At 36.8% G+C, this 17,033-nt stretch overlaps 1 protein-coding gene across 1 annotated transcript; it reads left to right on the top strand.

Annotated features, from left to right (window-relative positions):
- The first annotated feature begins 1,467 nt into the window (after positions 1 to 1,467).
- Positions 1,468 to 6,012, top strand: LOC114288779 (uncharacterized). The gene is made up of 4 exons (XM_028232367.2): positions 1,468 to 1,936; positions 2,011 to 2,117; positions 2,341 to 3,513; positions 4,930 to 6,012. The coding sequence occupies exons 1-4, from the start codon at positions 1,708 to 1,710 to the stop codon at positions 5,698 to 5,700; spliced, it is 2,280 nt and encodes a 759-aa protein (XP_028088168.2). The 5' UTR covers positions 1,468 to 1,707; the 3' UTR covers positions 5,701 to 6,012.
- Positions 6,013 to 17,033: the final 11,021 nt, after the last annotated feature.

The following is a 17,033-nucleotide window of genomic DNA, read 5'->3' as shown; positions in this document are numbered from 1 at the left end:
CAAAATTTTAATTGTAACTTTAGTATCATATGCAAGTACGAATTTATATATTTTTAACTCATTAAAGCTCGTGAACAGGCTCGAGTTCGAGTCAAGTCTAAGCGAACTTAGCTCGAGTTCAATTCGTTAAATTTTTATTGAGCTTGAACTCATTAAAATCTTAATAAATAAGCCCAAACATACTAAAATTTGGCTCGGTTCAGCTCGTTTGCAGCTCTAATTGTAATTTGTTCAATTTAAAATGTTTTTAACCAAAAAAAATTTATGATTTATTTTTAAAAACACAAACATTTTTGGTTAAAAACGTGATAAATTAAGCAAGTTACAGTTATTGAATTGACTTAATTATTGTGTGATAAAATACACAAAATACTTAACAAAATAAATGATTTGAATCATTAAAACGAAATTCTTGATGAGCTCCACGTGCCATATAATCCAAAATCTAAACCGAAAGGGATTCCCTTCCTTTCAAATTCTGGCCGAATTCTTGTTTTTGGGAGCCTAGATTTTTAATTTTAATTTAACTGAGGTAAGAAATTTTGAGTTGGGTTGGGTGACTTGCAATTGCAAATCGAGTTACAGTCTACAAATAACACAGTAATAGTTAACCATGATTAGTTAGTTAGTAGTAGTAGTAGAAGAGTGGAGAATAAAATACATCATATGATTTAAAACAAAAGGGTGGGGGTGTTACATTGCAGATGCAGAGATCCCCAATAAACCACCACCCTCTCTTCCTTCCCTGAGGAGAGGTGATGTGGTCGTCATTGCATCGTGACCCGAGCACCTTATATATAAATTTTAAATAATTTATTAATTTTTTTATTAAATTTCTTATATTAATGTGTGATTTGTACAAAAATATATATATATATATATATATATATATATATATATGAGTCTTACACTTCTATAAAAAATTTAATAAATTATTTAAAATTATCAATTTTTTTATATCAAATTTCTTATATTAATATGCGATTTATACAAATCTATATATACATATATAGCAATTAGGATGAAAGAGAGTGTTTGTGTGTATCGTGGTCATATCGTCGTCTCCTGCATTTCTTCCCATTTATCAATTCCCAATAACTAATAGATACAGAGAGAGAGAGAGAGATAAAAAGAAAGAGAGAGAGAGGGCAGTGCAGAGTTGGGTTCTCTGGCCTAGATCTGTTGAAACTTGGGAGTGAGTGAGAGAGACACTCCAGATTAAAAAAATATGATAAAATAGTAGAGATGATAGATAGTGAGAGAGAGAGAGAAAGAAATATGATAACTACTATACTGTTACTATACTCAGTCACTGGCTCACCATTTGTTCAAGTTAAAAAATTATCTCCCAAAAATCAAAAAATTTGACTGAATTATGCTTCATGGATCCGCTTTTTCCGCTCCCTCACCATCAGAGCATTCCTCAGCCTTTTTGAGCTTTCCTTTTCCTATTACCTCAAATCCCCCGCTCTCTCTCTCTCTCTCTCTCTCTCGCTTTTTTTTTTTTTTTTTTCTCTCTCTCTCTCTGAGTGGGCTAAACTAAAGACTTCTCAGACTGTTTAACACTATTACAGCTACTTCTGTCATTTTCATTCTGATTCTTCCGTCGCTGCAAGCTTTTCTTCCCTCATCTCTACTTGTCTCCTTGATTAGAAAGCTAGACCAAAAGGAAAACTCTCTCTCTCTCTGTCTCTCTCTAGCCAGATAATGGGCAAAGAGTGGTTGTACCGGGGTGGTGGTAGTGGTAGATCCACAAAGGGAGGAAGATTAGGAGGAGGAGGAGGAGAGAGAGAGACAGCGTCTGGGTCTGGATGCATGAGTGCTGTTTTTCAACTCTTTGATTTCCATCAGTTTCAGTTTGCATTGCACCAACAAGTACCCCCTTTTAAGCCTGACGTTGACTCTTTTCTTCCTGAAGAACCCACTCTCCTCAAAGGTAAGGCTCTCTCTCTCTCTCTCTTGAAGAGCAAGAAGAAGAAGATTTGAGTTATGGGTATTGTGCAAATGCAGGGGTAGAGGCACCAAGGAACAGCTTGGAGATGGATCAGGATGAGCATTTCAGGGAAGCTGCTTCATTTCCATCAACAATGAAAGAGGAAGAAACTTTAAATATTCCCGTAAGATATTTGTTGTTGTGTGTTAGTTACTATCATTTCTCTTTTTCAAAATTTTTATAATATGTATTTTTATATTTCCCAAGTTTAAAAATTTTAAAAATAAAAAAGTTGTTTTCATAAAGGAGGTAATGATGATGATAATAATGATATGATATGATGTATATATATATATATATATATGTTGGATCATTAATCTGTATTGTTATTGGTTTTGAAAATCCAGATGGGTATTCAAATCAAAACAAGTGTAGTTGGATCAAAAGTTGGAACTCCAAAGGCAAGAACAGATGATTTATCTTCAGAAACTAGTAGCTCTCCAGGAGCCAAGACCCCAAATCTAGTGGCCAGACTAATGGGTCTTGATCTTCTTCCTGATAGCTGCTCTCCCTCATCATCTTCCTCAAATCACTCAACATCAAAGTTACATCCACTTCCACATCCTCAACTTCAAAATCTAAAACAAGAAATCCGGCATCATCGACATCTGAGTCAAAGCCGGTCAACAGGCAACAAAAGTTTCTTTGACACCGATGTCATCGGTAGTCGTTCATTGCCAGAAACTCCAAGAATTTCATCAGCCAGAAGGTCAGATGTGGACCACCGGCTTTCCCTTCAAATAAGCAAAGAAAATATTGTTGGAGGCGAAGAATTCGAATTCTCAGGCTATTTAGCGACCAAGATGGGTCGAAGAAGAGAAATTAGGCAAGAAGACGATAGCAAAAGTCCAGGCCACTACGCAAGGCAGATTGCCAAACAAGTTAAAGAAAGTGTTAGCAGGAGAGTTGGTATGGAGATAACCAACACAATCAGAAACAGAGAGCAAGGAAGAAGAGACGATCAAGTTGTTTTACTCAAAGCAAAGAAACCATCCAAGGGTTTAGTTTTAATTGGTGATGAGTCGAGCCCGAGTAAACATCAACAATCAACAACGCCTTCTTGTTCGCCGAGGGTCAGGTTCTTGGAAGTCAAGAACAAGAATCATCAGCTTGTTCAGTCTCCAAAATTGTCAGCATCACCCTTGTCATCATCGGTCGATAATACTCAAACTCAACTAAAATCGGGTAAAGTTTCTTCGAAGCCGCCCAAGCCTCAAGCACCAATGCAAGAGCAAAAACAGCAGCAGCAGCAGCTGAATTCGAGCCAGAAATGCAAGAAAATTGAAACCGAGCGTTACGGTTCGCGTCTCAAAAAGCCTCCGCTGACTTCTGATGTATTTCGGAACAAGCAGGAGGAGTCGTTTGTTCGATCATCTGCAACAAATAGAGTGAACCACTCGGAGAAGAAATGCAAGAAAACGCCATTGTCAAGTGAGCTACTCAACATCAATGTCCCAAGTTCACTTTTTCCAGTCAAGAAAGATACTTCATCTTCAACAACAAAATTGCCTCAAAAACAGGTATTCAACATTGCCCTCTCCATTTGCCCCATTAGTATAAAACCAGTACCTACAAAAATTGCCACTAAATCTACCTAGAACCGTGATTATGGTTGAAATTAATTACTATATTGTGGAGTCTATGTGTTAGATAAATTTGAGTCACACAATAATATTTTTAAATAATATTTATGGGTTTATATAGCATTCTTGTAATTTTTATGCAGAATTGTCATTAAAAAATGGTATGTCAATTTTTAAAATTTTCAAATTATTATGATACATTTTAAAAAAAAATTGAACTGAATCTTGAAATGTTATATAAAAAATTCTAATTTTTAATATTATTTGTATACCATTATTTTTTTTAATTTCTTTTTAAATATTCTTTTTTGATCTTGGTCTCCTCAATCTCATTTTATTGGTATTTTATGAATATACATACTCTTAAAGACATATGCTAAGATATTTATATAAAAAAAAATGATTTAGATTATGTCAAGTTGGTCTTTTTAATCTGAGAGAGCGTTCAGACTTGGTAAGCCTATTTTGGGGTTGATTTCGATAATTCGAACAATTCACTTTTCAATACTCGCTAACTAGAATATTTATGTAAATAATTTAAATGATCAGATATCAGTAATTATATATGTAAATAACATTTGTATTATAAAAAAATATATGACTATTCTGGAAATTATAATAGTCTTCTGTTTAAAAAAAAAACAAAAAACAAATATGATTCAAACATATAACTATCAATGTCTGATCATCTTAATTTTTTACATGAATTTCCACTCAACAAGTCCTAACAAGTGAACGGTTTAAATTACCGAGGTCGGTCCCAAAATGGACTCACCAAACCCCAATGCTCTCTGAAATTGAATGATCAACTTGCGAAAATATAATCCCTCAAAAAAACTATACATTTTGTATAAAAATACATTCATTAAAGAATGTATAATGTTTTAATCCTTTGAAGTTAACAAATATCATTAAAAAATAAACTACTATTTTTTTTACACAAAATGATAAGGTTGTCTATTTTTTTTTTTTTTTTTTGTTCATATAAAAACACTCATCATCATCACGCGTAATTTCAAAAATTACAACATTTTGAAAGAATTTTATAATCATTTTCATATTTAAAATTAGTATCCATTTATCTTCTCATAAAAAAATAATTAATAAATACATAAAACTCATTCTAACATTTGTTTTCTGTGACAAATAATTATATTTTAATTTAAAATGAAAAGTTGAAAAAAAAATCACATCATTGTGTTTCAACTTTATGTGAAAAAAAGAAACAGATCTAAAAATCACATCATTGACGTGATGAAATTTCAATATAAATTTTTTAATTCATATGATATTTTATTTTACATATTACAATAATGTTTGTTATCGTATGTGTGATGTAATTGGTAAAAACAGGGACAGGTATCAGATGCTGTTTTATCGAAAAGCAGCACGCAGTTATCTAGTTGTTGGAGCCAACCGTACATCAAGCACAAGCACAAGCAGCAACAACAACCGTCTCATCCGCAAACTCTGACCGTCCAAAATGGCTACTTTTACTACCACACCACCACTAACGCTGGAGGTACTGCTGGTGGTGGTGGTGCCCAATTTCAGTACATCACACAAATACTAAAATGTAGTGGCATCCACTTGAATACCCCTCTCTCCTCCTTCACCCCTTACTGCTACTCTCCTTCTCACCCCCTCCACCCTTCAATCTTCCACCACCTTGAACTCTCCTTCCTCACCGCCACTGCCACAGCCACCGCCACCGCCACCGCCACTGCCATCGAAGACTCACAACAACAGCAAGAACTGAGCCATCGCTGCAACAGAAAGCTGGTATTCGAGCTAATCGATGAACTTCTAGTGCCAATTTTGAAACCTCACATAAATTTGAAGCCGTGGCTATCTCCAGCAGCTTCTTCATTTCAATATGATATGTGCGGATCACAATTAATTGACACGCTGTGCTCGAAAATTCAAAGTTTTCCTTTGGCGGATTGCAGAGTCCTGGAAGATATTGATGCGTTGATCGATCAAGATTTGTATGGATCGCAACAACTAAGGGGATTGGTGGAGTTTGAAGAGGAAGGGGAGGAGATAGTAGCAGAGGTGGAGCGTGAGATTGTGGAGACGCTGGTGCATGAAATGGCTGAGGAAGTAGTGTTTGGGAGGTGGTGAGATATGTGTGTGTGTAAAAGAGCGAGAGAGAGAGAGAGAGAGAGAGAGAGAGAGAGAAGAGCAGGAAATAGTGTGAACAGAGGGAGAGAGAGGGTCCGACGGAGGTCACATGCGTGGTTCATGTGATGAGATACCATTCGGTCGGTGGTGTGGATGTGGGTTTGGGTTTGGACCACTTTTCCCAAGAATGATTGGGAACTTTGTAAAGACAGGTTACAGCCCTACACGTGGGACTTCTGTAAAGAGAATGGACTCGTTTTTAATTTTATTTTACTTTTAATTTTAATGAGATATGAAGTCTTTGGCCGACAATGCTCTTTTTCTCATTTGATTATTTTAATCACCCTTCTATCATCTTATTTTTAGGCATCATTTGGATAAAAAATTTGATAAAAAAAGTTTAAGAAGATGATATATAAATTTATTTTTTAAATTTAATGATATGTAAAAGAAATAATTGACTGATAATTAAAAAATATATGAAACAGAAAGTTGATTTAGATATTCTATTTATTTTTTATTTTTTTGACCGGCAAAGAAAATTTTATGGATTATAACAATGAGGAGCAAAGGAACAATCAATAAAGGGGAGGGGAAGAGAAGAGAGTTTAATTATCACCTTATTGAATTTAAAAGGTTGGTTTAATTTTTTTGGATTTAAATAGCAATACTCAAATATTTATGGTGTGAAAAGAGAAGATAATTTTTTTTTAAAAAAAAAAAAAATTCTAATTGATAAATCATTTCATTTTTTCTTTTGTTTCTTCACTTAAATTCTTAATCTGAACTCGCTCTAATAACCATTGGGCTGCGCTAAGAATTGAGAGCGCTATGACCTCGTTGGTAATTTTGTTTTGCTACTAAACGATCTGTGTGTGTAATATGTGTTTTAGGGTACACTAAAATAACTTCTCTTGAGATTGAAAACAAATAAATAAATAAGGTAAGTCTCACAAATATTGTTTTTAAATTTTTTTAAAAAAAATAGTATTATGAAAAAATTATAATTTTATTAAATAAATTAATAATACTGTTAAAAAAATTGACAATCTTGTATCGAGTGGGTAAAATGTTACGCATTGTTCCAATCTAGGATTCTTGATTTGTCTCCATTCGGTTCTCAAGATTTATCTCATACCGTTAAACCAACCAGTCATTAATGCTCTGTTTGTATTTTTCTCAGAATGGATGTATTTAGTGGCAGACTGGCCGGCTAAATTCAAACATATATATAGTTTACTCTTTGCAGGAAATATAATGATCGTGCATGTCCAAATGCACCCAAAAACATGGAAACAATAAAAACTTGGGTTAGCTTTTCTTATGATGGGTGTTTAGGTCAATTTACGGATAACTCGATTAATTTTGATATTCACGTGAAGTGATCTCTCTAAGTTGATTGAACAAATCTTGAGTAGAACCTACGGATATAGTCCTAATGAGTTGATAGCACCTAGTAGGAGTTGAACCTGAGATATGGATGGAGTAAAACCTATGGCCCCAAGTTGCACCCATTAGGCCCGTTGACTTTTATTGGGAAACTTACTGATAAGTCCCATGTAACAAGTTCAAAACCCAACTAATCCCAAAACAAAATACTTGCACCAATTAGTCCAACACATTTTTAATTGTTACCAAAAAAACTTTTTTTTTTTTTTTAATTTATGGACACTGTTCACATCTTACTACCGTAGGACTTCCGTTTAACGGTCGCCGGAGACTCACCGGAATGTCTAGAATATTGCCGGGAAAAAAAAATTAAAAAACATGTTATGAAACTGTAAAATTTTACAGTTCTAAAGAATGTTATAAAACTGCAAAATTTTACAGTTTTAAACCATGATTCATTCCAGCACCAAAAAAAAAAAAATTGAAACTACAAAATTTTACAGTTTTCACCGCCTGTAACTAAAACTCGAAAATTGCTTGTTCAGAATTCGAAAATTTTCTCCATTAGAACAGAAAAACAGAAGTGTATAGCAGAGAGAGAAAAAAAAAAAGAGATCGAAGGGGAAAGACGGATGTCTAACCAAATCTGTGTAGATCTACTCAGATCTGATGTAGATCTGAGTAGATCTATATCAGATCTAAGTAGATCCATTCATCTTCTTCGTCGGAAAATATACCATCTTCTTCGTCGGAGTTGATTTCAATGCTTGGTGGTTATCAATGAACCCCGATCAATGGAGAAAGATATGATCACCGGTGGTCCTCTTCCATGACAAACACGGTGATAGAAAAATGTAGAAAAAAAAACGAGAGAGGAAGGGAAGCAAAAAGCAGAGAGAGAGGAAAGGACTTTTGGGTGTAGTGAAAAAGTTATGGGATTAAATGGAGATCACATCTTTCCTGTGGGACCTATGGGTAATTTCCCTTTTATATCCTAGAAAAAAAAAAAAAATTGGATTACATAATAGGATTATTTGGCCAAAATCCCATTATTGAGCCTATTTTTAGTGAAAATGACATAGTAAAATTTTTAGTGTTAGATAGAGTAAACTTTTATGATTGATGTAAATTTCAACCAGAAAAATTTTACTATTTCAAAAAAAAAAATCATAACCAATATGAATCTTATTTGATAGTTCTTAACGAAATGATTCCAAAAATGTTAATTTTATTAAAAAATGACATCTAAATAAAAAGTTATATTATTTTAAAGTTTAAAATATTAAATTAGTTAGTAAAGATATTTTGGTAATAGTTGTATGTGTTGGATTTTTCAAGAATTTTTTTTTTTTAATATTTACACAATTGAAAGACCTCATTACATCCCAAATTTTCAAGAAAAACGTCATTACACTTTTATCTCTTTCCAAAATTAACAAAACAACCTTCAAGACCTAATTCTAATTTTTTAGCCCAATCTCTCCGGCAACCACTACAACTGCAGTTGTGACCTCGATGAGCCCCTTTGTCACTTCCATTACCTCTGGTGCCAAAAGCAATTGGTGATTTTCATTCCTCAAACAGCGAACCCTTCCCCTGGTTGCTCATGGTTGTCCTTTCTCTCATTTTCTGCCCTGTTGACCGTGCCATGTCCCTTGTCCCCTCTCCTATTACGCTTTTCAAACCCAAGGAGGCCTTTGAATTCATCTTCGTCCCAGTACTCAAACAACGTTTTTGAGGATTTTGGAGGTAGATCGGAGGGTTGAGATGAATCATCAGAAGATTGGTGAGGGATTGTATCGGGAAGGTCGTGATGAAGCTAGCGTCGGACTGAGTAAGAGTCGAAGGAGGTGGAGTGTGACAAGGGAGATCAGTGAGTTAGAGAGAGTTGTCTTCTAGGGTTTTATCAGATTCATCGACGTTAATGCCTCTCTCTACTATGAAAACGAGCGCGTGAGAGAGAGATTTGGTCTAGATCTGCAAATCGATTTGGAAAAAATAAAGAAGAAGAGAAGAAGAAGAGAAGAAGAGCTTGAAAAATGAAGAAGAATAAGAAGAAAATGATGAGGTTGAATTGGTCAAACATAGCAGAGAGGGTGGTCGTCAATGAGACAGGAGATGCGGGTTGGTTGTCGGAGGCAGTGACAGTGGTGTCAGAGGTAGTGGTTGGTAGTGGTTGGTAGTGGGTGTAATAACCCAAGCAATATATGGAGCCAAACATCTCCCTAAATTAAACCTAACCTAGGATATCGAAAATCAACTCCAAACATGATTATTTGTGAAGCCAAACACTACCCAGCAACTTTTAAGAAGAATGAGAAATGCAAATTTTCATTTATTTATTTTTTTTCATTCTCTTTTCCTCCATTCGCTATCTTCTCTTTAGATTTCTCTTATTTTCCTTTACTTTTTTAGTGACCAAACAGCTCACATTTGCTTATGCTTTACTCATTTTATCATGTCATGATTATTTTCTTGACACTTTTGATATGGGAAGCCATTTTTGATATTTTTGAACTAAAGATACTATTGTATGCACTAAATAGTATTTTCTTTGAATTGTATGCACAAAAGATATTATTTTTTTAACTAAAGCCATTTTTGGGTCAAATAGTTTTTTCTTTCAGTCAATGCATTGTATGCAATTGTTTTAAATATTTTGAATATATTGAATCTTTATGCTAATTATAATTCAATGAACTCTTAATTGGTTATATATATATATATATATATATATATTGTAGTACTTTGACTCTTACCATAGTCACTTGATGTAACGCCCCGAAATCAGGGACAATAAACCATTCGTAATATTAATAAATAATCATACCATTCTGAATACAACATCCCTTCCATTTCATATGATTCCATGATACAAAAGGTAGCACATGCAATTATATATTCACAAGTCCTAACTCTAAATCTATAGAATGTGATACAAGTTAAAGATATGAAATAAGAGTTAAAACTAATAAGAAATACCCTAAAGGCTTACAACTTTCCAAGACAATACTTGGTTACAACAAAAGTGAGTTTTAAACTCAATACAGGTAAAGCCTTAGGCTTGTACAAAATAATTACAACACGTAAACAAAATGAAGCTCTTGCTCCAAGTCCTCCCAAACTATTGTCTTGGCGGAGACATATCATCAGCACCTGAAAATGGTTTTCCACATAAGGTGAGTCAAAACCCATTAGAGATACCACAACACAGTTTATGAATCTTAACAAAGTTATAAGATGAATGTATATGCAATGCTCGTGCCAAAACGTTCTCATTTCTTTTGTCAAAAACCGTGCAATGCAAAGCTTATATCTCAAATCATGATATCATTTCCTTTACAAAAGAAAACAGGGTAATGAATATAACACTGTGAATCTCTAGGACATGTCTGCAAATAGGCTACAAGTACTATCAAATTGTCATTTTACGGTATTAACCGAAAGGCTCATCACCTAATCGTGTGGGTTTCTGATCTTTTACCAAGGACACACATGCTAACTTAATATCACAACTACACTCCTGCCCATATTCACCAAGTTATTCACCCATTTTTCTCAAAACAACAATGTTTTCAAATGTATTAAATATAAAACAATGCTCAATGCAATGGATAAGAAAATAGCTTCAATTCTCCTAATTCTTAGTGCATTTTTTATGGGAGGCGAAGTGAGAAAGTGATGGAACCCTAGAAGGGGTTTTAGAACCTTCCTATTTACCTATAAATAAAGCCCTTCCCCCTCCCTTTCAAGGGGTTAAGAAATCTTGAGTTTTTACAGAGTTTTAAGAGCCAAACACTCCCCTCCTCTCCCTTAGCCTTAGACACAAAATTTCTCCATTCACAGTAGCTCTGAACTTCTAAAAATCATCCTAAGGTGTGAAGAACCTGAACTACTTCAGAAACCTAAGCTTGAGAGAGGCTTGCAAACAAGAAACTTGACTTTTCATGCTATTTCTTAGTGTGTTCTTCAGTTTAATCAAATCAGCAAGTAAAACTCCTTTACCTTTCCGTATTTCCATATTTTCTTGTTTTATTTTTCAATTCTTATCCATGCTAGGTTGTTAGTTCGTCATTCTATCATGTAGTTCCATTATTTCATTAAATTTCTCGCCCCTTTTTATGCATGTTTCTTCTATGCCATTAGAACAACATGTTTTAAGTCTTATTTAGCCATATAATAATCACGTGTAGACGCGCCCCGAGGACTCCCGAAGCTCCGCGCTTGCGAAGGCGCAAAATCTCGTTTGTTCTCTAGCTACTACAATTCGGACTCAATGTCACGGTTCTGAATCTAATCTCGCAATGTGCAATGCAAGACCGATAAATCACTAAAGAGTCCAAATTTGGCAAATCGTTTTGGAAAATTGATTTTTGTAAAGAAGTGCCAAACATGGACTGCTTTGCTAGATACAGAGTCGCCACCTAAATATTTTATTTTGGCAAAATTTAGGAAACCCTGACTCGTGCCTAAGGCCACGTGTCTGTCATCACCAAAGTTGCCTCGGTTCGGGAACTTAGGTACGAGAGGGGAAGGTCATGCAATGAGCACCCCTACTCGCCCGATTAAAGATCGGCCTTTACTAAGCATGATATCTTGTTTTTGAAAACGCGTGCATTCTTATTCCAGTTATAAGCTAGAATTACTATGTGATGCGCACAAAACACAAGTATAGACTAGATCGCCTAATTTGGAACAGAGCACTGCATATTTGTTGTTCAAAAAACAATTTGAAGTTTGCTACTCGCAAGTAGGCTAAATCGATGATTCAATGAATTGTTCCAATTCAAGCAATCTAACCTTCATCCACAAGCATTCAGGCAGTTATATCACATAATCAAATAGCCTCATGGCAAGCATGCTATCATGGAAACACTTACACACATGCAAGGATGCTAAAGTATAAACACTTACCTAGTACTCCGAGCCAAAACAATAGCTAGTTAGTAATCATGGGTGATCCTAGCTATGTTTAAGGTGGCTAATGCAACACATGCAAAATGTAACTAGAAATAGGCTCGGCTATTCTAAGATGGTATATGAGATGCGACAATTTGATACATGCATTCAAGTAGGAATTGAAATACAATGCAGTTAGTATGATGGGCCGAGCCTGGTGCATGCAATACAGATGAATGGATGCAAACATGCGAGCATAAGGTATGCTAAATAAAATATGCCCTAAAACTAACCATCGTAAGCGGTTAAGTAAAAGGAAGAAAGAAATGGGGGTTGAAAGACATGCATCACACACACGCACGCTTATTACACCAATTGGCTCTCTTGAGGGAGAGACCGAAAGAATAATACAAACCATCTAATTAACTAACTAACAAGCTAATTAATTATTACACAACCAAATGAATAACTAGCTACAACTAATTATTACAACACTTAAATATTTAACAAATTAATTAAGCTACGAAAAAAAAAACAGTAAAGAGGCCTCGGGGAGAGGGACAAATGCATGCTCGGTCGGCTTCGTTTTGAAATCCATTGCCATGCCTCATGTTACCTCTATTTGCATTGCTATGTATCTTTGCAAAGTGTGAAAATTCCCAACACACTTCTGATTCACCCCATGGGCACTGTGGGAGGCCATTGGCCAAAAATCATGGTCATCAGCTAAGATAAACAGGTCATCGACCAAATATGAAGCCATCGGCCAAACACTTGTAGCCGACCGGCACTGAAGATGGCCAATCGGCCATCCCTTCCTATAAAATGCTCTTTTGCTGCAGCAGAGGACAAACAGAGTATGGCAATGCATTTACATGACAATGTTTGCAACTACACCCCTTATCATGTTTAAGACTCAAAGGAGTGTATTTCTCGACCCTCGGACCATCAATCGCGTATTTCAATGCATGATGGCCAAAAGAGTCAAGTGTGCAATTCAATATCAAATGAAATGCACAAAACACATAAGGGACCTTAACCTCTATCATGTGTGATCAAGAGGCAAGGCAATGCACACATAATGCTATGCAAACTAAGCATACAAGCAAGCATGCAATGGAACTAATATGCAACAACATGTAATGTACTAAATATGTAACAAGCATGCGACAACATGCAAGGCAAGATAGATGAGCATGCAACAACATGTCAATTAGCGAGCATGTGATAACATGCAATATGACAAGCATGCAACAAGCATGATGTAAAGTAGCAACTTTGAACAGCGTGGTAAATGGACTCAAACTAAAGATGGACAGACCTCAGCCATGCCCAAAATCAGTGGCCAAAGTTATGAATTGGAAGCATGAAAATGCAAAACAATCATGCACATGTAAATGGTCCAACACCTAGGCATAGGAGGGCAACTTTCAAGAGCACTTAAAAGGGGACAAATATGGACATGTGACAAACATTATAAACTCTGAAATCATGCATGGAAAGGTGTCAAACCAACCAAACAACGCAAGCAAAGCATACAAGAAAGTCCAAAGCTTAAGGCTAGCCAAGGGACTCAAACCATGGGCACAAGAATCAAGCCCCAAAGGGCCAAGGGCACTCAAAACAGTCCCAAGGCAGGTCAAGACAAGACCAAAAACATGCTCGAAACTAGCCAACACAAGCTAGAATACAACTCCAAAAGGCATGAGGCATGCAAGGCTACAAAGGGGTGTTACACTACACCTATCAAAACCAAACATGGCATGAATTATCCAATGAGAAATAAAGTTATGGCATATCAAAATAAGCCCCAAAACCCACTTAGATGGCATCCCAAAGACCTAAGCATGGAGGCATACACAATGGTCCATTCATGAGGCATAAAACACCAACTCTTTAAAACATAAAAGGAGTGATAAGTGCAAGTGTATGAGCATGAAACATGGACTGAAATAACATAACAAATGATGCCAAATCATTGAAATGAGCCAAGTAATGCATGCTAGAGGACTCAATACTCAAAGCTAACAAGTTAGATTGAACCATGGCTATACAAAGCAAGTCATGCATGCCTAAAACAACTTAAATTAGAGCTAGATCATGCTAAAACATGGACAAAAGCTTCTTGAAGTTAAGCCAAAAGCATGCTAGAATGACATGTTAAGGTATGATGCATGTTAAGGCAAATGAGAGGATTGCAAGACAAGTACATGAAGCATGTAAGAGCCAACTAAACCCACCCAAAATAGAGTCATGGCATGCTAAAACAATACCAAAAACCCACTGCAATGGAGTCAACATAAGCTAGAAAGACATGCTCAAACACGAAGCATATAAGACTAGTTTGTGTGATTTATACTACAAGTGTATTAGGTATGCATGGAATGACAAAACCAAGCAAAAATAGTGTTGTATCATGGAAAAACAAAGCCTAATACATACTGAAATGAAGCTACAATAAGCTAAGCCAACATGCTACCAATATAACCCCCTTATGCAAGCATACAAAACAACAAGGAGAGGGGATGACCCTCTTCTATTTAAGACCTCAAAACTACCTTTCCACCACTAAAAATCCTCTAGATTTCAGTGTTAGAAAGGTCATGCAAAGCCAAGAACAAGGGCCAAAAGGGATGGCCTAAAGCAAGGCCTAACAAGGCCTAAGAGGGGGGTAGATCACCCCCAACCTCAAAATGACCTTAAACAAAGATCTAAAGCATAAAAAAACAAAACTTTTATCAGTTAAGAGTTAAGCTTAAAACAATAAGAAAGTAGGTCTAAAAGCTAAAACAAGAATGGGGGTTTAAAAGCAAGGAACTCACCCTTGAAGACCACCTTCAAGAACAATGCTCCAGCAGCCTTCTCTGATCAAAACCAGCCCAAGAACACTAAAATCACCCTCAAGGGACCTTAGCTCCAAGAGGATGGTGTTCTAGTGTGTGTTTGTGTACAATAGTAAAACAAAATGACACTTTTGAGGCACAAAATGAAGAATCAAGGCAAGATAGATACAAAACTACATCTATCACTCTAACCCTAATTTTCTGAACCTCTGGAAAAGGAGAAGGAGCTCCCTCTTTACAGAAGTTCAATTCCTAAGCTTGTTGAGCAAGCTAAGCAATTGAATCAAATCCCCCCATACACGTGTATGGAGGATGTGAATTGTGCAGGCCAGCTATGACAGTTGGCATAAAATATCTGCATAAAGTAGATGAATAGGGCTCGGCCAGAAAATATGGCTGATCGACCAACATAAGTGCCGACCGACCAAAAAAAGTGCCGATCGGCCAACACTTTTGGCCGATGGCAAGAAGCAAGGCCGATGGCTTCATGCCTTGGCCGATGGGTTGGGGGGATGGCCAACAAGCCACCCTCTTCCCTCAGAAGCAAAAACACAAGTGCTTGGTCCACAACCAAGCACAAAATAGACAGGTTGAGAGATTTTGAGGCAAGGTGCGCGACTGAGACCCCCAAGAACTCAAAACGAACATGAGCATGGATGATCATCGAGTGTTCAAACGATGACGTCCAAGTCTTGAGGACGGTCAAAAATGGGGTGTCTACAGTTGCCCCTCTTTGACAGAACTCGAAAGTTATAAAAATGATGGGAGTGAATGTCAAAGCCCAGAAATGACCCATTTTTGACAAGGCCAAAGACTTAGACAAGCATACAAGATAGCAAGATATGTGCCTGCGGGCAAGGGCAAAATGCAAGTAAGGTGCACAAAACAGTGCAATCAATGCACTAATAGGTGCAGGAAAGGTGCGCAAAATAGCGGGATATGTAAAATAGCGCGAATGAAATGCAATGCACTAACAGGTGCAGATGAGGTGCGCAAAATAGCGCGATGCAATGCACAAAATAGTGCGATGCGTAAGATAGCGCGAATGAAATGGAATGCATGCAAAATGCAAGTAAGGTGCACAAAATAGTACGATGCGCAAAATAGCGCGAATGATGCAAAATGCAATGCACTAACAGGTGCGTATGAGGTGCGCAAAATAGCGCGATGCGCAAAATAGCCCGAATGAAATGCAATGCACTAACAGGTGCATATGAGGTGCGTAAGATAGCGCGATGCGTAAAATAGCGTGAATGAAATGCAATGCATGCAAAATGCAAGTAAGGTGCACAAAACAGTGCGATGCGCAAAATAGCGCGATGCACAAAATAGCGCGAATGAAACGCAATGCACTAACAGGTGCATATGAGGTGCGCAAGATAGCGCGAATGAAATGCAATGCATGCAAAATGCAAGTAAGGTGCACAAAACAGTGCGATGCGCAAAATAGCGCGAATGATGTGCATGCAAAATGCAGGTAAAGTGCACAAAACAATGCGATGAAATGATAGTATAGTAGATACAAAAAGGGTGACATACTCCAACCATGATAGAATCATGAGAGGAGGAAAAACAAACAATGTGGCGTGTATACAACGCAACCTGAGTCAAATTCCAAACATGCTGAAATCGTGTGAGGAAAGGGACACTCGAACCACGTTGAAATCGTGAGAGGAGGTCCAAAACAACCTGCCCAGGTGTGTTCAAAATGCAACCTGAGATAAATTCCAAACACGCTGAAAACGTGTAAGGAAAGGGGGCAGAGAGAAACATAGGGACATATCTCCGCTGTTTCGGAAAAAGAAGGAAACATAAGGACATATCCCCATGTTTCCGAATGGTACGGGCATTGGAACGTATTCCAAATGCTCTAAACTAGAAAACAAGAAACATAGGGAGACATCCCCATGTTTCGGAAAGAAGGAGAAACGTAGGGACATATCCCCGTGTTTCGGAAAGAAGGAAAACCTTTCAGCGTATCAAACGCAAGAGAGGGAAGAGAAAACCTCTCAGCGTATCACACGCAAGAGAGGAAAAGACTGCGCAAGAAAGCGCAGTCATCCAAACGCGTGTCAAATGCGAGAGGAGAAAGATAGGTCCAAACGCATGCCAAATACGAGAGGAGAAAGGTATCACTTAAACTAAACCGGAACGTCCCTGGGTGAACAATACATACAATACCGTGCAAGAACAGGAAAGAAA

Source organism: Camellia sinensis, chromosome 1 (assembly GCF_055761805.1).
Source record: "Camellia sinensis isolate YWXY chromosome 1, ASM5576180v1, whole genome shotgun sequence".
NCBI lineage: Eukaryota > Viridiplantae > Streptophyta > Magnoliopsida > Ericales > Theaceae > Camellia > Camellia sinensis.
This window is presented reverse-complemented; position numbering and strand designations above follow the sequence as displayed.